At 36.8% G+C, this 24001-nt stretch overlaps 1 protein-coding gene across 3 annotated transcripts in view; it reads right to left on the reverse strand.

Annotated features, from left to right (window-relative positions):
* ank2a (ankyrin 2a, neuronal) overlaps positions 1 to 24001 on the reverse strand; it is a 79121-nt gene that overhangs the window by 36748 nt on the left and 18372 nt on the right. For 2 of the 3 annotated variants that reach the window (XM_079858255.1, XM_079858256.1), the window contains exons 2-17: positions 16272 to 16373; positions 13824 to 13922; positions 13012 to 13110; positions 12762 to 12860; positions 11520 to 11705; positions 10082 to 10105; positions 7903 to 8001; positions 7077 to 7175; positions 6759 to 6857; positions 6238 to 6435; positions 4963 to 5061; positions 3445 to 3543; positions 1893 to 1991; positions 1571 to 1768; positions 888 to 986; positions 54 to 152 (exon numbers count right to left, since the gene is read on the reverse strand). In XM_079858255.1, coding sequence (XP_079714381.1) covers positions 54 to 152; positions 888 to 986; positions 1571 to 1768; positions 1893 to 1991; positions 3445 to 3543; positions 4963 to 5061; positions 6238 to 6435; positions 6759 to 6857; positions 7077 to 7175; positions 7903 to 8001; positions 10082 to 10105; positions 11520 to 11705; positions 12762 to 12860; positions 13012 to 13110; positions 13824 to 13922; positions 16272 to 16373 — 1797 coding nt within the window. Of the gene's footprint in view, positions 1 to 53; positions 153 to 887; positions 987 to 1570; positions 1769 to 1892; positions 1992 to 3444; positions 3544 to 4962; positions 5062 to 6237; positions 6436 to 6758; positions 6858 to 7076; positions 7176 to 7902; positions 8002 to 10081; positions 10106 to 11519; positions 11706 to 12761; positions 12861 to 13011; positions 13111 to 13823; positions 13923 to 16271; positions 16374 to 23325; positions 23761 to 24001 lie in introns of those variants that run through there. The other variant, XM_079858254.1, reaches the window with a different exon arrangement.

Below are 24001 nucleotides of genomic sequence, written 5' to 3' on the forward strand. Positions count from 1 at the left end.
GCTGGATTCAGCGACAGATATTTGTCATTTTTCAATCAATTTAAGATTAGCACCTTAGCAGTAGCATGAGGTGAGGCCCCTTTCTCCAAGAGCATCATCGCCACCTGCTGGTTATCATAGTGAGCAGCTACATGCAGAGGTGTCAGACCGTACTGTTTCAGAAAGCCAAATATAGATAGAAAATGGCAATAATGAACATATATTTTCTAAATAAAAATTGGTAGCACTTTATTTTGATAGTCCACCTTTGGCACTCTACTAAATATAAGTACCTTTGCAACTACATGTCAACTACCAGTCATAAGAGAATTAGACTGTCTGCTTGAAGTCCCCCAGTGGTAAAAAATAATCAAGCTTTTAATGTTGTTTATATGTCTGTGTGGTGTTTTTAATATGCTTTAAGACAAACCATGTGCAAATTCATAAGTCAGCACCATTGCTGATTATTTTCTCCTTAAAACTGCAGTAAACTAACCAAAAACAAAATTGCGGTTTGAAATCGCCGGTGTTTCTGATGTCACAAGCTACCTTGTAACCAATCACGTCAACTTGTGATTGTCAAAGAGTGGATCTCTGAGCTGGTGTGAGTGAGTGAAGGCGGGGCTAATTTGCATATTCATAGAACCGCGTATACTTCAGGTTCATTCAAGCTATTTTAAGGCATGAAAACATGTTTTTTCAAGGAAAAATTTCATTTTGGTGATCAAAGGTGAGTTTTAAGGGATAAAATTACTACAGGGGGACTTTAATATCTGCTAACACTTTATTTTGATGGTTCCCCAACAGACTTTGCAAGTAAGCTAGCTGAATAGTCTACTAATACTCTAATGAAAGTTAGCATAATGTGAGTAGTGTAGTGAGTAGGTGATTAAAGTTTTGACTTTCACCTTTCCAGAATCATCAAGAAGTGCTCTTTTCTGTAGGAGGAGTTTTGCCACATCCAGGCTTCCATACTTAGCAGCAACATGTAGAGGAGTAAAACCTTTCTATTAAGGGGAAGGATATTTATCTTTAGTTAAATACATACAAATACATACACTATTGTACAAAAATGCGTGGTCTGTAAGATTTTATATATATTTTTAAAGACAATAATACTTTTACTCAGCAAGGGCACAGTAAACTGATCAAAAGATTTCGATTTCAAATAAATGCTGTTCTTTTTTACTTTATCAAACAATCCTGAAAAAATTGTTTAAAGGCAAAAAAGGCAGCACAACCATTTTCAGGTGTGGTAATGATAATAAGAAATGTTTCTTGAGCATCAAACCAGCATATTTTAATGATTCATGATGGATCATGCGACACTGAAGACTGGAGTAATGATGCTGAAGTTATTTGAATATGTAATAATATGTCACAATACTACGGTTTTTACTATATTTTTTAATTAAATAAATGCAGCCTTGGTGAGCATAAAAGACTTCTTTCAAAGACATAAAAAAAAAAATCGACCACAAACTTTTGAATGCTAGTTCATATACAAAATAATAGGGTTAGTGAACTAACACTTGATAATATATTTGAATGAGGGTCTATATTTGTTTCACAGATATGCCTGCAGTCGCACCTTCGTGGAGAGCGAGTGAGACGCTCCGGCCTCCAGCAGCACCTCAGCCGTGTCCACCTGCCCTTCACGAGCGGAGATGTGCAGAGGTGTGTATCCATTAGTGGTGGAAGCATCAGGGTGAGCCATGTGCTGCAGTAACAGCTGCACGATCTCTGTCTGACCCAGGCGAGACGCAATGTGAAGTGGCGTCTGATCCTCCTGGAAGGAGAAATCAGATAAAAAGAGTGAGAGAAATACAGATATAGGATATATTTAAATCTCTATTTGTGGTCATTAATATCTGTATTTTTGCTTTCTTCGGTAAGTGTTTTTATTGACTCACTCTGGCCATGGCGTCCACCAGAGCGCCGTTCCTTAGCAAACATCGCACCACCTCCATCTGTCCTGCCCTTGCAGCCATGTGCAATGCTGTCTCACCACGCTGAGGACAAACACAGTCAGTAATACAGGAGATGAAATGCTGTGTAGGCCTTTTACTTAATTTATAGGAGAGAACAAAGGACTAGAAATGATTTCGAGAACTTAAAAATGTTGCAAGCTGATACCGCAAGCATAAGCACCACAGTGTGCCAAAGCATGAGTAATCCACGACTCTGACACTATAGGGTGTGCGATACGTATCGTCTATGATAATATTGTGATTGTTGTATTAATAATGTGCGAGCTGGCATTATCAAGTATGTCACTCACTTCACAAAAAATGTTTTCAGAGTCCACGCATTCACTGTGTGATGAAGCCTTTTAAAACGCAGCAGTGAAAATAGTTACAAAACAGAGCAGAACCAATGGGCATCTCTGAGCAACCCAGCTAACAGGGAACGTTCTCAGATTGTTGGCTAACATGTTGGCAAGGTTCTCTCAAAGTTATGATTAACATTTTTCTAGTAACATGAATAGAATATCTGTTCAAAGCTATCTGGTCTTTAAAAAAACATTGTTTATACATTTTTTTCTGAAACGTTTTAGTTGGATCTTCATATGTTTTTTAAATGTTACTACTTATTCCGGAACGTTAAGAGAACTTTCAGAAGTAACATTCCCATAATGTTTGAAGCATTATAAAATTGAATGTTCAATGCTTAACGTTTATATAACCAAGAGCTTTTTTTATAAACTTTTAAAAAACTGAATGTTTTGAATGTTCAGGGAACATTTTCTTAACTTAATGTGAACATTAGCAAAACGTTCTTATAATAAATAGAATAGACAGACAGACAAAGCAGCGTTTCATTACTGAATGAATCTCTTTGGTTTAAGTTACATATTTTAAAATATAATTTCATTTTTTTAATTATTTCATATTTCAATTTTAACATTTTTATTTTTTTTAACAATCTCACAATATTATTATACAATTGTAATTGCAGTGTAGATACATACATTTGTGACATCTGATGTAAATACATCTATCTGCTACTTGAGATGCAGCTTCTGTGTCATTTATGCAGTGCAAAAAATATATATTTTGTTGATTTTGATTTCATTTGACTGGTAACAGCCCTATAGTGTCTTATTATTCTAAATTAAATAATTGATTAAATCTAAGAATTTGTCATAAAAGATTACACATTTAATAAGGTTACAAAAAAAATGGGCTTCTAAAGGTAAAAATGTCCCTGGAAATCAATTTAGGGAGTCAAGCATTGCCCCTTAATGGAAAATTAATTTGTGTCACAGTAATTTGTGTCCCAAATAAAAAGATTTGGGAGTAAGCTCCACAAAAGGCCTAAACTAGCCAAGGTACCGCAGCACAAAAACACATTTCGACAAAATTCCAGAAAATCACCCTTTTTTTGGTCAATATTGCACACCCCTACTAGAAATATTAAGAAATATATGGTACAAAATGTCCATCATGATGATTATGTACTCACAATATTACAGACATCAGGTGAGGCTCCATTCTGTAGCAGCAGGAGAACGATATTGAGGTGCCCCATAAAAGCTGAAACATGGATTGGTGTCAGGCCGGACTAGGGAGAAAGAGAGGAGGGTGAGATACAGGAGCTCAAATACTGAGCAATGAATGAGCAAGCAGCGCTCGAGTCAGCAGGTCAACAAGAGGAACCAATCTCCAATAAATGTAAGCATATGAAATCCACTCTTATTTGCATCCATATTACTTTGGCAGACACTTTTATTGTAAGCGATTTACATTGAATTCTATATATATATATATATATATATATACAGGTGCTGGTCATATAATTAGAATATCATCAAAAAGTTTATTTGTTTCAGTAATTCCATTAAAAAAGTGAAACTTGTATATTATATAGACTCATTACATGCAAAGTGAGATATCTCAAGCCTTTATTTGTTATAATTTTGATGATTATAGTTTACAGCTTATGAAACCCACAAAATCAAAATCTCAGAAAATTAGAATATTACATGAAATCACACAGTAATTACACAGTAATCCCATGATCATTGAACCAGGTTTTGGTTATTTTGGCAGTGTGGGTAGGTGCAAATCCTGCTGGAAAATGAAGTCAGCATCTCCATAAAGCTTGTCTGCTGAAGGAAGCATGAAGTGCTCTGGAAATGTCCTGGTGGACGGCTGCGTTGAATGGACAGCACAGTGGACCAACACCAGCCGATGACATGGCTCCCCAAACCAACACAGACTATGGAAACTTCACACTGAACTTCAAGCATCTTGGATTGTGTGCCTCTCCATTCTTCCTCCAGACTCTGGGACCTTGGTTTCCAAATGAGATGCAAAATTTGCTCTCATCAGAAAAGAGGACTTTGGTCCACTGTGCTTTATTAAATCCAGAGTCAACGCAGGCGTCTACCAAGACATTTCCAGAGAACTTCATGCTTCCTTCATTTTCCAGCAGGATTTGCACCTGCCCACACTGCCAAAAGAACCAAAACCTGGTTCAATGACCATGGTATCACTGTGTAATTACTGTGTGATTTCATGTAATATTCTAATTTTCTGAGATTTTGATTTTGTGGTTTTCACAAGCTGTAAACCATAATCATCAAAATTATAACAAATAAAGGCTTGAGATATCTCACTTTGCATGTAATGAGTCTATATAATACAAGTTTCACTTTTTTAACGGAATTACTGAAATAAATCAACTTTTTGATGATATTCTAATTATATGACCAGCACCTGTATATATTGAATTCAATGTAAATCGCTTACAATATATTTTTGCATTCATAGTTCATGCATTCTCTGGGAATCAAACCCATGACTTTGGCATTGTTAGTGTCACGTTCTACTGTTTGAGCTACAGTAATAAATAGACTCTACAAAATGTAATTATTAAACTCAGAATAATTAAACTACAATGTTACATGGCAAATTAGATATTATCCATCCTAAATAGTATGTGAACTAGGGCACAGTCACATACTACCAAGACTCTCACCTCAGTGATGGCTTGAATTGAGGCGCCGTATTTAACCAGCAGTTCCATGACTTTCACTCTGTTCTTCTTGCAGGCAATATGCAGAGGTGTGAAGCCATTCTGAAAAAAAACATAAACATATTTAAATACATCACTAGCTATGTTTCATTCCAAAGTTGCTCATTTAACCTATGCACTAATTTGGAATATCGCATAAAACATTTTGGAAATGTTGTAGTGGAGACCACCTAAACTGAGACCAAGTCCAGAGTGTGTTGAGATCAAGACAAGAACAAGATTTTGAGGGGTTGGGACCAAGACAAGACCAAGGCAGGGCGAGACCGAATCAAGACCAAGACCAGACCAGCACTCCTTACATTTCAATTATAATTATACTGGAAATTATACTTTTAAATGAAAACCAAAACCACCAGTAGGTGGTGTCAAATCACTTAATGAGTGAGTCACGATTCGTTCAAAGCTGCTCATTCATTCTGTAAAGGAACACTGCTGTGTTCCTTGGAAATACACATTTCTGCTGTGAATTTATTAGGAACCATTTTCGTTGCTAAAATAGCAAAAACTTAGTTACTTAATATTAACTTCTTGTTTATTGAACATTCATATAAAATCAATTTCATGTTTGAAATCATGCTCATATTCGTGAAAACAGCTCTCTTGCTCTTGTTATAATGCTTAATTACATCATAAGTTATGATAGAAAAAAACAAGTTCTTGTACTTTTTTGCAATCATATCTTTAATTATGTATGGGCATTCATTTGGGCATAACTAATTTTGGTAATTAAATCAAATTAAATAAAACTAATTTCTGACAATTCCCCAGTAATTACTGACCCAGCACATCAGTAACAACTTATTTATTGTATCTGAAGCAGGAAGTTTTTCGTCCAAATCTCATTAATGATTCTAACAAATAAATAAGACAATGCGCCAGCAATTTAGTGATATCCCCGCAGTTGTGGTCTTGACCGGTCTTAAAATAAAATCACGAGTCCTTTTAGTCTGAGACCAAGACAAAACCAGGTACAAGTGCGGTCGAGACCGAGACAAGACTGAGACCTTCAAAAAATGGTCTCAAGACCGGTCTCAAGTACTACAACACTACATTTGGGTAACAAATTATACTTTAGAGTTATAGTTTACCAACAATTGCGAATAAAGCACTGTTTCCATCAATGTGTTTAAGAGAACAAAATCGCCAATTCATGGAAAAACACTGACATGTTATCTTGATGCACATTCATTTTACCATATTTTAAAGACAAATAATTACCAGTGCTCTAGCATTAGGATTTGCTTTCTTATCCAGCAGTAATTTTGTGACTCTGTAGTGACCACAGTGGGCAGCAACATGAAGGGCGGTCAGGTAGTCCAGTGTTACATCATCAACCGGTGCCTTGTGTTGCAGCAGGTGTTTCACACAGTCGACGTGATCGCCCTGAGCAGACATGTGCAGCGGGGACAGTCCGTTCTGTGTGTGGTGAAATACAGAGAGAGAAAAAAACAGATCAGGCTCAGATTAAAAAGTGCTGTGGTGGCACCATGGAGCAGTAATACTGTGAGATGATGAGACAATTATATTATATGATTACCATATTTATGTACCCTAGTGATAGCACACTACTTTTAGTTTTTTAAAGGAAATTGCGTGTGTGTGTGCGTGTGTGTGTGTGTGTGTGTGTGACTTAAACCTGAATGCACACTGACTCATGGGGACTCGTGTCACAGTGGGGACCTAAATTGAGCAGTTAGACATTAGCAGTTTTTAGGAAGAACTTAGAAACGTATGGTTACCTTGGTCCGTGCCAGTATGGGAGCTCCTTTTTCAAGCAGTATTTCCACTGCAGTGTCATGTCCACTTCTGGCTGCACAGTGCAGAGGTGTTAGGCCATCCTGTTCAACAGAGAGAAGACAAAAACAGTCAAACAGCATATTCAAAAACTCACACATATAAATGTACATGCACAATGTATTATTAAACCAACTTGCACAAATCCACATGAAAACACCCATCCAACTGTTGCTACCAATTTTTTTTAAAAAACATAAAACAGTATGAATCGGCATTCGTAATGCATTGCTCACAAATGGAATGACAGCATTGATACTCACCCTGGTCTTGGCATCAATCTGAGACCCCCTATCTAGTAGCAGATCAATCATGTTGGTATTTCCTCGTTTGGAGGCCACATGGAGAGGGGTAATACCATTCTAAACAAAACAGTACATCTTTTAGGATAGATTATTTATTCATACTTACGGGGGGTGGGGGTTGGGGGGGTTAGTGAACTAAACCATTAAACCAAGAGACTGTCTGCTCAAATCCAGGGAAAGTAAAAGATGAATTGCAACTGTTTGCTTCATATATGTGAAATCTGATAGTATATGAAATTCGTGTTACACTAAACGACAATTAATTAGATAGACTGTGACAAAATCTGATTAACTGTGCACATCAAAATTTTCCCTGTAGAAGGATATTTTACCAAAACATGATAACTGTGTGATTTCTGTGAATAACAACTTATATAGCAGTCTGTTTCTTACAGAAAGCTATTGCATGGATTTAGAAGACTTTTCACAGACAAGGCTTAAGTCTAGTTTCAGACTAAAATGCATTTTTGAGCTGTTTTAATATCTTTAAATATATCAGTGCCATTGTTTTGATGCACATCAGTTATGTTTTTTTCTAAGGCATGTTTATAAAAGCTACTTAAATGTCCTAATTGAACCAAGGCCTAATCCTGGCTTAATCTAAGCCCTGTCTGTGAAACTGCTTTGTATAATAATTTGTCAAATTGCAAGTAATGCATCCAAAATCCTAGTACATTGAGTAAGGCAAAAGGACTTGGACAATATATATTATTTGTATGAGGTGTAGAATCACAAAAGGTATGCTATAATAGACAATATAACATTTTTAGGTTTTAGATCATACCCTGGCTGTGAAGTCTACAGCCGCCCCTCTGTTGAGCAGCAGCGTGGCCACATTAACATTACCGTAGTGAGCAGCAATATGCAGAGGAGTGAAGCCACTCTGTTAGACAATGGAATAGTATTGGGATAAAAGAAGGGATAGAACAAGGGAAAGAGGAAAACAGAATGAAGTTAAATTTGCTAGTGCAAGTCTTCCAACTAAGTTAAAACATCCATCATCCATGATCTTCCATGCAGCATTCCAATGAATCATCACATTTGTGCTAAAACTTAACAGAAAGAAAAGAATGGCAAAGTAAAAGAAGTGTCTGGATTCTCATCTGCTACCAATGGATCCAACCACACCATGCACTAGAGTGAATAAAAAGTAAAATTTTTGATGAAATAAGAAACAGAAATATTAGATTTGCACGTTATAATATACGAGCGCATTCCCAGTGTCATGAGAGAGAGATGAGAAGTTTCTCAGTGACAATGAAAGAAAAAAAAAGATGATGAACAAAATATCTGAACAAATGTTAGTCAGCAACTACTCACTACATATTACTAAAGATGAATGTATAGATAGGAAATTGGCATTGTCTGTCTTACTGAGTTTGTTTGATGGTGCCATTGTTTTCTTACCTTTCCATTCTGACAGACATGGTGCAATTTAAAAAACAGAATTAACAAAAAGGTGCAGCAAAATGTGACCGAGAGACTTCTACACAGACAGTGAGAGTGACAGCATGAGTTCACATGCACAATTAAGAGTTAAAGGAACACCCCACTGTTTTTTCATATTAAACTATGTTATTCCCTTAACTAAGACGAATTGATACATACCTCTCTCGTCTCAGTGCGTGCACTCAATCGCTCTGGCGCGGTGACACTTTGATAGCACTTAGCTTAGCCCAGTTCATTCATTAGGATCCAAACAGAGATGAAGTTAGAAGCGACCAAACACCTCCACGTTTTCCCTACTTAAAGCTACACTGTGTGATATTTTCCCCCATCTAGCGGTGAAATTGTATATAACTACCCAGTGAATATTAGTTTCTGTTCCTTTCAATTCCGAGGGCGTTTTAACTCCTACGGTGGCCGTATTATTTCAAATCTGCCGGCAGTCGCGAGTAATCTCCCCCTCGCATTCGTCATGGTGTCACTGAGTGTAAAAAGCGAAAGGCGAAGCTTGAATTTCCAGGTATGTCCCTCTTTGGCGAATGTATTTTCAAGATGGAGGCGCAACATGGCTGCCGCCATTCAAGTGACTCGCTCGTATGTATTATAAAAGGCAGATTTTACGCTTACGAGAATACTTTATTAGTTGGTGGAAGTAATTACACATGAATGAGCACATATACTTTTGATAGAACAAAGTGTTTTTTGCTAAGAATCAACTTAAAAAGTTACACAGTGTAGCTTTAAATACAGTTACATTACATGAACCATAATGTGTGGCGGAATAGCACTTGGGAGCACTTCGACTCGGCGCAGTAATATCATCATTCCTGAAAAATCCTCTTTCCCTATCCCTCTCACTTCTGTTATTAGAACCAACGTGACTTTTTACTGCGCCGAGTCGAAGTGCTCCCAAGTGCTATTCCGCCATACATTATAGTTATCCTTTTTACCCGCTTAGAAAAGTGCCACGTTTTATTTTGTGCCACCATACTTGGTCGTGTAACTACTCGTGTAACTGTATTTAAATAGGGAAAACGTGGAGGTGTTGGGTCGCTTCTAACTTCATCTCTGTTTGGACCCTAATGAATGAACTGGGCTAAGCTAAGTGCTATCAAAGTGTCACCGCGCCAGAGCGATTGAGTGCACGCACTGAGACGAGAGAGATATGCATCAACTCGTCTTAGTTAAGGGAATAACATAGTTTAATATGAAAAAACGGTGGAGTGTTCCTTAATTTAAACGTCTGTTTAGCCTGTTAGTAAAATCATAAGTGGTATTAAATAACATAATGAACCCCTATTTCCTGATCAAAACATCATGATGAGCAAGAAACACCCATACATTTTGAGAAAACAGTGTTGCACTAAAATAAAAACAACAATGTGTCATGCACTACATTTAAAGGGACAAGACTCTACTCTTCCCATGCACTGTAAAAGAAAGATTCAATGTAAAGTAGCACATTAGGCTTTACAAGAGTCAAGACGAATGCAGTATTCTGTTGAGAATCTTAATACCTCTGTAGTCCTGTTGACCATCATCTGAGGAAAAAACATGGTATTTTTATTAATTTTTAAAACTTTTTTTTAGATTTTTATCTTAAAAGGAGCAATCCAAAAGCATGACTATAATTCAGTGAAGGAAAAAAAAAAAGCCAAACAAGTGTTCTAATATCAATCTCAATAGCTTAAAGAACCTCAATGAAAATATCTGTGACAAGACTAATTCATTAATAAATAAATCCTTTTAAAATAATTGTGCACAGTGACATTAAAAATATGATTACCATATTGATATACCATGGTATTTTACAGGCCTGTAAAACTCTAAGGCTTGGTTTCACAGACAGGGTTTAGATTAAGCTAGGATTAGGCCTTAGTTTAATTAGGTTAAATTTACCATTACTGGTGTGCATCTTGAGACAAATAAATGGCTCTGACATATTTTAAGATATGCCAGTGCAAGTTGCTTTCAGTTAAAACAGCTCAGACATGCATTTTAGTCAGGGACTAGGCTTAAGCTTTGTCTGTGAAACCAGGGGTAAAGTTCAAAGAACACCATGGTACAACGATACTCTACATGTACCAAATGAAAAAAAACACCATTACTCTGCTAACTTTTCAAACAATACAGGATACTATCATGACACCATGTAGAGGTCTGCAATCTGCGTGAAAAGTTTTGAATTGCTGAGTGCGGGAGGGAAGATGGTAATATGTGCGCGAGAAGCGGGAGAAAGAAATGACTCGTGGGCTACCGCAAAATATAATTATCTGATAATAACAGCAAGCAAAAATCTGTCACTGGAGATCTGAAGCTTTGCGTGTGTGGATATTGTAAAAATAGCCACGAAACGAGACAGATCTAACCGGATCAGAACTGAAAAATCTGTGTAGACCTCTTGCGACGGGGTTTTGCGAGACGGATTTGGACAAAACGTGAAAGTTTCGGGCGGGAGCGGGATAAAATTTTTTTTTTTTTTTGGGAGGGAGCAATACAGAATCTTGCAGGAGCCCTAGACAGCATACATATCCGGGCCTCATCTGGGCCACCTATGGCACATATGGCTCAGTTCTGGCAGTGGCAAAGGTCATATGGGCCCTATCTAGCCCACACACATCACGCAGGTTTTAGTGTGAGTTAATTGTGAGCCATATGTGCCATAGTTGGCCCAGATGAGGCCCGTCAATGTATGCTATCGCCAGCCACACTCAGGTTGAGTTATCGAAGGGGCCAGAAGAATGTGGGAGATGTGGGCCACAACTGGGCCAGATGTCATTTGCTATCTGGGGCGGAATTGAAAAATCCATCCTGTGCAGACCCCTAACACCATGTTTAAAAATTGTATTACCATCCTTAAAACCATGGTATTACAAACATGTCTAAAAAACATATTATTGCTATAGCACCAACCAAAAGGATGAACATGAAATCCACACTCCTTTACTCTCTTACCTTGGACTGGACATCAGCATTATGGTCGTTCTGGAGCAGCAAAGCAGCAGACTTGGTGTCATCTTTGCGGGCCGCGATGTGGAGAGCTGGCAGGCGGACTTTACCTTTCGTGTCATGTTCCAGGAGCAAAGAGACCACCTGATTATGACCCTGCTGCAGAGCAATGGCCAGAGGAGTGAAGCCATCCTAGAAACGGAGAGAACAGATAGACAGAGATTAACAAACAGAACCATCTCTTTGTTCAGACACAAAAACCATAACCAGCTTGACCAATATGCAGGTTAAAACCAAGTCCAGTGGCTGGTAGTCCAGCTGATCAACCACCTAGACCAGCTTGAACCAGCAAATGAACAGGTAAGAAACCATAAACCATCTGATGCTATTAGTTGGATTTTCTAGCAGTGATGAATAAGATTTCAAATCATTCAAGATTGAGATTTCACTTCCATCTAGTTTTAGACAGTTTTTACCTTGTATGTTTGATAAACAATATCAAATATGTAGTCAAAGAAAAGAAGCAAGTCATCAAAATCACAGTCTGTGTATAATGTGTAAATTCTCTCCTCTTTTAAAGAAGACCTATTATGCCCTTTTACAAAGTCTAGATTTTGTTTTTGTTTTTGGGGTCTACTAGAATAGTTTTCCATGCTTGAATGTTTAAAAAACAAAAAAGAAATTCACATGTTTTATATTGTTGCAGCACCTCTTTTCCCACTCTGTCAGTAACGCTCTGTTTAGCTTCTGTCTCTATGAAGCCCCTCCTTCCGAAAAGCACAATGGGCTCTGATTGGTCGGCTGGACCAGTGGGTTGTGATTGGTCAACTGCTCTGTGCGTGTTTCGGAAATGTCACGCCCCCTTACCATAACCACGAGTTTCAACACACTATTAACTCAATCAGGCCCCCCTTTTTTGCATATGCCTAGGGTGGAAATTATTCAAATGAGCGATATTATGAGTTTGTACGTGGAAGAAAACTCAAGACTACAATCAAGGCGTTTCTGGGAGTTCAGAAAAGGTGCTTACTGATATCGAGAATAACTCACTTTGGAGTGGACTTTGTAACTTTGCAGACCTTTTTCATGCTCAAACAGCCACATTACACACTAAAGAAAGTTGAAAATGTAAAAAAACCAAAAACAACACATAATAGGTCCTCTTTAAGAGACACAGATATACTTGTATGGGCATGTTGCAAAGAATAGAAACACAAACACACACACACAACACTCGCAATCACAAACCTCTGTGGCAGTGCTCTGGTTTCCACCATTCTCCAGAAGATATCGCACAACATCCAGATGATTCTCTTGAGCAGCCATATAAAGTGGACTGAAGCCATTCTGTAGTATCATACAAGTACTGTAAAGCTTGATATTATAACAATTTATAAAATAATATTTTAATAAATAATATATTAATAAATAATATATTATTAAATATTAATAAATAATATATTATTATTATAATTTATATAATTTATGCTTTTCTCACCTGCGATTGGGAGTTTACATCTGCTCCTCTTTTCACCAACAGCTTCGCAACCTCTTTCTGCCCAGCAAGACAAGCAATGTGTAATGCAGTGTTCCCTTTCTGAAGAGGAAAGGGAGATACATATTAATTGTGCACTTGTTTGCGTGTGAGTATGTTCATATTGTGTACATATTCATATATTGCGTGAATCACAAAGGGTCGACACTGAAAAAAGCTGAAAACAAATGTATTAATAAGTCTTGTGGGTTTGATTTACAGTCAAAATATCCCAACAAATTATTAAAAAAAATATCTATAACAAGATATCGAAACAACATACTTTTACTTCAGAAGCAAAATTGCATTAGATAAAAAGAAAATGCATAATTTTTCTTAACCCAAAAGAAACTTTTTTATCTTTTTTATGCACAAATCTAAGAAGTGTATGCTTAAAACAAGAAAAGCTTTTTGCCTGGGACTGTAGGGGACATTTGACCTGATTCACTCACTGCTTGCATGAAATTGCAGAAATCTTATCAGGCAAAAGGGACTTTTATGAATCTAGTCCATAATAATAATAATAATAAAAATGGTCCTTGTAGTATAGAGCTCTCTGCTGTCAGTGTGATTGCTGGTCATTTGTTTATAGTTCCTGGCTTGTGTGGGTGTGTCTGTTTGGCCCTGTGTGTCAGATGACAGGAGTCAACAGAGTCCAACTGTACTCATCATATCACAGTGCTGGATGACTAACATTCCATCAGATTTACTTTCTCTAGCCATTTGGGAATCACATACCCCTCTTTCCAATTTCTGAGTGTTTATGTGTGCTTAACCTTGGTTGAAGAGTCCACGGTCGCACCCCTCTCCAAAAGTTCCTCCACCAGCCCCACGTGACCCTCTTTGGCTGCTAGATGGAGCGCATTGAGTCCGTTCTAAGTGCAAAGTGGGACATGATTAAAACATTTTCTATTAGTGCAAATGATAGATAGCAGGAAAATTTGACCAGGGTAATACTAGAATAAAAATTGTTCCTATACTCTACACTAATAGATCACTCATATGATTTTTCTAGAGTGATTACTAAATCTAGGACATTGTTATGTATAGCTCTAGAAAAAAATTAAGACGATTAATTAAAAGATTAAAGATTATGGTTTATCTCATATCAACTCATCTCAACTCAACTATTTTACTATGGCTAAATTTGGCAACAGCCTTTTTTCGAATTTTAACCATTGTAAAATGTGTAATTTTCATTATATCATGTCAAAGTCACTTATGCTATTAATAAATCATGCTTACATGTTAAACGTGGAATTTCAGTGTTTAATCTCTTTTTCTCGAGCTGTAAATAAGCATTCCCCTAATTCAGACTTCGCCACCTGTCTTAATTTACTAATGCACCTCATTCCGTGTTTGATGGGTAAATCATGACAGCTCTTGTGTAACGCATGGCTAACATTCAGACACGTCAGTAAGAGCAGAGAGAATTAACTAGACTCTAATCTCATTTATTTCGATAATGAAAGCTGGATGAGTTTTTGCATCCGGAGAGAGGGATTCCGGTGAAAGAGTGGAAAGAAAAAAAACCCAGATAAAACACGGGCAGATTATGTTGCAATATCACTCAGCGAGGATTAGAAGAGTGGACTCGAGAGAAAAGAACATGGAATGCTTGTCCATTGTTGTGCTGACATGTTCATTACTGGCGACTCCATATGACATCATGATGGATAAATGTCATGGGAAAAACTATTATGCTTTGGAGCAGAGGCAAATTCAGTCCTCTACATAATAAAGGGTCCCCAGCAACCCTATGACATGTCTCTGATGTTATTTTTTAGTCCATTTTAATAGAAAATTGGAATAAAATGAAATTAATTATATTAGATTAATTAGACCCGTCACCATCACTTCCATTAATACATTTTGCTATTTTAAATTCCAAAACATATTTTGATAGTCGAGCCACAATTTATTTTATTATTTTTAATGCCATTGATAACAAAATATCACATCCATTTGCATTAAATAAAAAAAAAATAAGACAGCACAATCACACTTTTCATCACAAATCAGCAGATATGCTATTCAATTTGGACACACTGTCAAACTTAGTGAATCATGCCTTCTACATTTATTCTACAGTCTTGTTAAACCAGTGTTAGTGTAACATTAAGGTACTTTCTCTTTTTTCCCCTGAGTTGGTCATGGTTTCTGGGTATTTGTTTGCTAGTATAATGACTCAGTACTACATTTGCATCATATTTATGTGGGACACCCTTGCTAAAAACCAGTGCCATGAAGATGATTGGTTGGCAATTTTGTAGTTCATGCCTGTGCCAAACCTCATTGAATGTTTTTTTGCATGTGGTATCTTCTGTCCGTTGAGAAAAGTCAGCTTTATCACATATCTGACTGGATAATTTTTTTATTTTACGTGCATGTTTGCATTTTAGGACTATTTGATTTTGAGTTTCGTATTGACTTCACACATTTTAAGATTAAAGATCCATTTGCCTTCAATATATTTGGTGATATCTGTGCATTGTTATTATGCCAGGGGTAATTTGAAAGGAATGGTTGAACACAGCAGTGCTGTGACAGTGGGAGGGTTTGGTAATGCAGAAGGTACAGAAGGTCGGGAGTGTGAACAGCTGCCAGAGACACGCATGAGTAAAAAGCCTTTGATATACTAGAAAGAACTGCCTGGCAGAGAACTAGCTGATGATGTCCTGATGGCAATGCAGCATTTGTCAGGAATCAGTATGCAATGTGTGCTAAAAAAGCAGGCGCATTTCTAATAATCAGGATTATCCTTCCCTCACAAAGAACAATCTACTAGGACTTTCTAAAGAGTGCATAGCTAACACAGAGTTGACAGAATATGTCTCTTCAGCTGGAAAGAAGTTTATGGCAACCTGCTTCTTGGAAAACATAGGCCTTAGAATTCAGCATTACCCAACATATTTTATATACACATATTATATTATATTAATATAAATATAAATACAAAATCTAAAAAAAATGTGTGAACTGTCACAGTGTGAAAAACTTCCAAATGTTGAATTTATTTGAATTAAAGGTAGGGTAGGCAATATCGGAGAGGCTAGCAATAGCAAGCTAGCTATGAAAGCATAAGATCCCACCCTCCCTTCAGATCGTCTCCAAAGCCAGCCTTTAAATAAGTGTAAATTGAGGCTGAGGAAACCGATGAGAAAACATTGCATTCATTTCTTGTTTTTTGTAACACTGAAATCCTGGTTCATGGAAGAAGTTACCTGGTTGCATGTAGAAATGTCCTGTCCGCTCTTGAGGAACTCCAGCACCTTTTCAACATTTCCTGCTCTGGCTGCTCTCAGGAAGCTGGTGTTACTGTCCGACTGTAGAAACAACACACCATAAAAAAACATTAGGAAACATCAGCCCAGCTCTGGTAAAACATTGAGAAATTACAATGCAATATTCAAGTGATCAAAGTCAATGCAACTCATTTTACTTCCATAATATGACAAATGTATGGTGAGATCTGCCTTTTTCAGTAGGATGGTCCTTCTGATAATGTACATTACCATTTAAAAATGTGGGGTCAGTAAGCATTAAATTGCATTAAAGGTCCCGTTCTTCGTGATCCCATGTTTCAAACTTTAGTTAGTGTGTAATGTTGTTGTTAGAGTATAAATAATATCTGTAAAATTATAAAGCTCAAAGTTCAATGCCAAGCGAGATATTTTATTTAACAGAAGTTGACTACAAAAAACGGCTGGATTGGACTACACCCCTCTACTTCCTTCTTTAATGGTGTCACTAGAACCGTAACCTCCGCCCACAGGAACACAGGCGTATTGATGGCGAAATGTCAACAGACGTGGTTGATGTTTATCTATAATATATCGGATACCGCAAAAGTTTAATTCGAAGTTGTTAGTTTGCTCTGTCCATTTCACCACGGACTGTTTTTCTAACCTGGGATAATATCAAGCAGACTTCTCTCAGCGTTTCATACTGACGAAGGGGGCAATTCCAACTATATTCCAGCAAGCGGTAAGTAGTGATTTACTATGGAAGTAGCGATCAACTTCACATCGTTTCTCTTAGTAGGATGAAAATAATCTTACTTAAACTGTGATTAATATACAGAAAGCGACCAAAGAACAATCCCTTTCCAATCGCCCAAGCTGTCAATCACACAGCGCGAGTTTATCTGGACACTTGCCAAAACTCGTTATGAAATCAATGACGATGTTACACTGCACAACGAAGCTCTTACTGTATTTATATACATCATGTTTGCATTGGTGAAATCATTAGTGAGAGTGCAGAAACTGCGTTGCAATGATAAGATCTTTTTTCACGCGATCAACAGACTGTCATCTGCTCAATGCTCATCACTGCAACCTTTTATGTGATGGTAATAGATCTAAATACTTAAAAAACTTCTCACGATTCGTTAATCCAGATAGCTGTAATAGTAAAAACGTATAATAGCTGTAATAGTAAAAGTTTTCCAGATAGTTCCACATGTAATGCCAGATATTTCATATGCAAGCATGTCAGCCAATCACAGCAGAGGGCGTTTACACTGAAGTCTCACAGCAGACACGCCCCTTCAAACAGAGTGTTCAAACCAGGGAATGAAATCAGGCTAGGAAATATGCCTTTTATTTCTAAATAATACAAATTTTTGATCTAAAAAACATACTAACATTATAAGGGCACCCCTGGAAACATTATAAAATAATAAAAATAATCCATGGAATGGGACCTTTAAATTGATCAAAAGTGACAGTAAAGATTTTTTACATTGTTACGTTCTATTAATCAACGAATCAAACTAATTTGAGCAGCAAATCAGCATATTAGAATGGTTTCTGAAGGATCATGTGACACTGAAGACTGGGGTAATGATGCTGAAAATTCAGCTTTGCATCCCAGGAATATATTTCATTTTAAAATATATTATAATAAAGAAAAATATTTTAAATTGTAATGATATGACAGCTTTCCTGTCATTTTGAGGTGAGCATAAGATACTTTTTTTTTAAAAACAAAGAAAATCATACAACCCCAAACTTTTTAACAAGTATTTGTCAGGATTCATAAAGTTTATACTATGTGTTTATGTCTCAGCATGTATGTGAAGTTTATCATTTTAGTGGGTGTAGGCTATCTCCTTTTATCAGAATTGTGTTTGACTGTGACTCTGCTAAATATAGACAGCAAAACAGAACGAAGGCAGCTGACATGACACACACACACACACACACACACACACACACACACACACTGTACACAGATCTGAATGTGTGTAGCCTATGGTTGTGCACCGAAAGTCTTGAAGAAGAAAATTAATGCTGAGATCAAATTTCAGATTTGGCATCAATCAGCGAACATGTGTTGGTTTGTACTAGCAGTTCCTTTGAAGGCCCTTGACATAAGAGTCCCAACTGTGACAAATAAAACCTGCATGTGCAATGCAAACACAAAATCCTCAATGTACTGTTTAATAATGACTACAGAGCAGGTAGACAGGGAAAGTACAACATTACCTTTCAACAGCTGCACAAAATGTATTAAAACATGCAGACAGTATTGTTATGAAAATATTAAAACCTTTAAAATTCCAGAAAACTATTTTATATGCCTATTTTATAGGCTTTTTTATCAGTTCAAGACAGAATTCAGGTATTATTTATTTTAGTTCAGTTCAAATAGAAATGACAAGAGAATTGGCGCCAAGCTCCGGCAATAAATCAGTACATCTTAGGTCATGTTGAACATGAAGCATTAATGTGTCAGGCCATCACAGGCTCTTGACCGAAATGTTTGGGGCATGACCTCTGCTCCTTTTGAGGTCGAGAGGTCACATTTTAACATGTGTGGGATAAGACTTAACCATTGGTAACAGAAACTATACATTTGTTCATGAACTGCACATACACTGTTTGAGCTCTTGTGGGCAAGAACATTTTTTGATAACTGTTAAACATACATACCTCTATATACAAACATCTTGAACAATAATAAATAAAAGAATAACACTAATTCAGCCTTTTTACATTAGTGATGATCATGTTACCTGAGGTACTTAAATGAAGAAGCTGCTAAAAATCAAGTATAAAAACTAATTAAACAGCTAAAAAGTTGAATACAAAAATAGTTGAAACAAATATTTCCAGCAGGTTTTGTTGGTTATTGCTGTTTTGGTGCTGGTCAGACCAGCCAGGCCAAATCTTGGTGGAGCTAGTCAATTAACATGGTCTTTCTGGTGACACTAGCTGACCAAATTGCTGGTTAAGCTAGTTAAGAAGTTAAAGAAATAGTTCACTCAAATATATATATAGATATATATTACCATTTACTCACCATCATGTTGTTCCAAACCTGTCACACAAAAGAAGATATTTTGAAGAATGTTGGTAACCAAACAGTTAAGTACCTATTGATTTCCATTGCACACACACACACACAAAATTATCTATTTCTCAAAATATCTTCTTTAATGTTCCAGCGAAGAAATAAAGTCATACAAGTTGAATGTTCTAATTGAGATGTTTACTAAAAGAATAAGAGAATTCTTAGTTAGGAATGTTCTGTTTTTGACCCCATCATCCCAAACACAACATACGCTGGTCTTTTTTTTTAGCAGGAAAATCCCCTAAACAAATGTCTACTGAACCTAGTTTTCATTAAGGTTGCCTTACCATGGTATCTGCCACAGAGCTGTAGTAATGGTCCAGATATGGATCACTTCCAATGGTCCGCAGGCCTTTATCTGAACCACACACCCTACACATTGCCGCATTGCCCATGGTAAAGAGTGACCCAAAGCTTTGCAAAAAAAAAAAAACAGCACTACACTTTACATCAATGTCTGGACCTTTCGTATAGATTCCGCACTTGCTGTGTCTTTTCCAGTGATAACAAACCACTGAACATCAAATCACTTCTCGGAAGATTGATTCCAACCCGCTCACATGCACTTAGCTTTATGGGTTTGCATTATCCTCAGTCTTCAGGTAGTACCCAGGAGCCCATTCAATTATCAGCATCAGAGCATCTATCCAGCTAATGCAAAATCCCCCAAACTTTCATGTCTATCTTTCTCCTCAGGTCCCGAACATAATCTCTTATGTGCTCTCTCTGATCCCTGCTCTGAGTCTTCTATGAAAATGTGTGTCGTAGACCTCTTGGCTCTTGTCTCCTCTTCTTTTCCAGTCTTGTCTCTCTTCCCGCCTGGCTTTGTGACTGACAACTGCGGCCGTTAACGTGTCTCCCATAGCTATATCAGGCCAAATATCCGCCCTGTCCGGGATCCAGGGATGGGCTATTTTTAACCCCTCCAGGCTCGGGCAGACAGAGCAAGGCCCAGCAAAGGGCAATCCTGCCAGCTGGGAAACCTGTCCTTTTCCTCCTGAGGTCCAGGAATGTGCATCCACTGGGACAACTGAAGTCAAAAAAGTCTTGACTGGAGCAAGAGGCTGTTAATTAAAAAAAAAACCTTGGTTGTCCTATCATCTATAGTGTTTAAAATGCAACATATTTGCAAGACTATGTAAATCATGGAGCACCATCTAAAAGAGGTTCTTATCCTTAAAGAATATCAGCTATTCAACTGCTTACAAAGCAGTTTAAAACAACTATCCATGAGGAGTACTACCAAGATTACACAGCTATAGTAATGCCTGCAGTGAATCAGACCGAATGGCATGATGGCATCTCTGTCTGTGGGTCATCTCTGGCCCCGAGGTGGTCAGCATTGATCAGACTATGATTCAGCACTAGGTAGACTTCCACTACAGACATATTGACTTGCCATTGACTGCCCTGATCAATGCCATGCCCCCAGTTAAAGGTAGGGTAGGCAATTTCAGAGAGGCTAGTATAGCAAGCTAGCTTTGAATGCATGAGATCCCACCCTCCCTTCAGAGCGCTTCAGGGAGTTTCAACCAGTATAACAAAAAGTGTTTTCAAAATATTGCCCCTATACTATATATATATATATATATATATATATATATATATATATATTTATATATATATATATATATAAAATATATATATTGATGTAAAATAAATATTGCAAAATTATTAACACTATTGTTAAAAAGTTGGGTCTATCAGATTTTCTTTCTTTTTACAGTTTTAAGTCTCTCATGCTCACCAAGGCTGTATTACAATTACAATATTACAATTTATAACCATTTTCTATTTTAATACATTTAAAATTTTATTTATTCCTGTGATGGCAAAGCTGAATTTTCAGCATCATTACTCCAGTCTTCAGTGTTACATAATCCTTCAGAAGACATTCTAATATGCTGATTTGCTGCTCAAGAAACATCTCAAGAAACATATTGAAACCACTTGTGCTGCTTAATATAGACAGTTGAGAACAGATGAAAAAATGTACAGTATTTTTTTGAAAAATATATATATATTTAATATTATAAATGTCTTTGCTTTTGGTAAATTCAACGCATCCTTGCTAAATAACAGTATTTTTAAAATCTGTCCCAAAAAGGATTTTTTTTTTTCTCAAAAAGGATTTTCTTACTGACCCCAAATATTTTAACAGTATATCATTATGTTGTCATTTAAAAAATAGCAGTATTTTTGAGGAAATAACATTGTGCAAAAATTGTAAAATTGTACATTGTACTATATACATTTACAATATGTACATGAAAGTTTGCAACATGCAAATTGTAATTCTGGTCCTTATGCATATCAGTTATGATAACCTGCTTCAAAGATTATTATTTTTTTGTTTCATAGGCATCTGAAAACATTGTAATGATGACACTGCCAGTGCCACTGCTACAGGTCATCCAGGTCAAAAAGCTTAACAAATTAAGTGAGGGACATGTTTTATTACACATCTGTACTGACAAACACTTCCACGTCCTTGTTGCATTTTTCAGGTCTCTTTAGTAGTAATTGTTCTTTCATGAATGATTCGTTTATAGCGTCTGTCACACGTCATGAATGAAATACTCTGGAGGCGAACTAATCATTTGCGTTTCTCATAATGTATCTTTTGGCTGCATTATAATGAACAAAGGATTTACCTATTTGGAATATGATCAAAGATTATATGTGACCAGGGAATGGGGAATTTGGCTATTTAAAATGCAACCTTTAACACCATTCATTGAACAAAATGACTTGAATAAAGAGTTGTTCATTTTGCTGAAAGAGAGAAAACAAGAGAGTTGGACCAATCTTTCCATCACTACTTCTCAGTTAGTTTCCCCCCAATTAAACTTGTATTTTTACTAAATAAAATAAAATGAATAAATTAGCAATTTTAAAAAATCGAATCTTTGATATAGTAAAACACTTTCAACACTGGTAAGTGCTTGGCAGATTGCAAGCTTAAAACTAAAACGTTATATCAAAAAGTCATGTCATTACATATGTATAATGAGATTTTGTGCTCTGGAGACAAATTTGCATAAAAGATGATCCTATTTCCTAAGCCTCTTCCAGTATCTGTGCTCTGAAACAGGTGCGGAACAGCTGACTGCAGGATTTATCCCCACAGCTCATATGCAGCATAAAAATACTAAAAAAAGGCAACCATAAAAAGTTGTATTAAATATTTGTTGTATATATATATATATATATATATATATTTTTTTTTTTTTTTTTTTTTTTTTTTTTTGTTAACAATATTTAAATAATAAATAAAAACAATAAAAGTAGAAAGAATTTTTAGATGTTGCACAAAAAGTCATGCATATGTTGTCTAACCGGGACTGCTGAATTATAACATTTGCATGCATTAGAAAGAGATCATACAAAGTCTTAATAATTCTTAAATTATTTATATGCATGACAATGAGGCAGAGACGGACGAAGTTTTACAAGAAACTAAATTAAACAAAGCACCCATAATTTCATTGATATTACTGGACTTGCACTATGTAACATTCCATATATGACATCATCATACCCTTTGACCTCCATAAACCCTCTGTGCATGTGAATCCTAGCGAGATTAACTCTCATCACAGTTACTTTACATCCGCTAACACTAAAAGCACAAAAAATAACAATTCGCCAAGAATAAATAATTAAAATATGGAGAACAACACAACTAGATTACTAGATAATATATTTACACATTACAAAGACACTGACTATACTATTAGGACTGTCTGTGTTTTTATTTGCATTCCAAAAAGATTTTGACATTCCCACTGTCTTATTTAAACATAGCAGCATGCACTCCTAAATGTGACCAAAGGTAAATAGGTCAGCTGTATCTGAGCTTGCAAGGATGAAGTTGAGGTTAAAGTACTGTTGTTAACGGCTCGTAAGCATTAATACCTTGCGTTTGCGCTCTGCTCTCTCTCTGTGTCTCCTGCGTCTCTCTCTGGCTTTGGCGAGAGCCTTTATCTCAGGAGGTTGTTCCAGTTCCCGTGCCTTTTTCAGGTGTGCTGCTGCGTGTGCCATGGTGCCAAAAACCACAGAAAACCCAACACAGGTAGTCCTCTATCACTTCAGATGTGGAATAATCCCATAAAGTGGATCTTATAAATGTAAAGCAACGGATGGAGTCCTTGTTCTGCTTTTCCCAATGGCTCTTTAATGTGCCTCCTTCTGAATAAAGTGATAACAGACGCTCTTTGCCAGTGTCCTCCCACAATTCACTCGGAATAACTTAACAACTCTGATCCACTGTGAATTCTCTCTGAAGTGCAAACAGTTTGTCTCTTTTCCCCACCCACTGATAGTCTGGTCCATTGGTTGACTGAAGAAAGAAAAACCTCACTTGCTGAATCTGAACTTATATCGCCATGTGTGAACTAGGAATAGAGAGAGAGAGAGAGAGAGAGAGAGAGAGAGAGAGAGAGAGAGAGAGAGAGAGAGAGAGAGAGAGAGAGAGAGAGAGAGAGAGAGAGAGAGGAAGAGGGCTGACCTGCCTGTCCGGATGTAGAGGCATCCAGCTTTAGTGTCGAGTAAAGCTTTAGGATTGAGTCTATGTGAGTGTGCTTCACAAATG

Source organism: Squalius cephalus (assembly GCF_949319135.1).
Source record: "Squalius cephalus genome assembly, chromosome: 2".
Classification (NCBI taxonomy): domain Eukaryota; kingdom Metazoa; phylum Chordata; class Actinopteri; order Cypriniformes; family Leuciscidae; genus Squalius; species Squalius cephalus.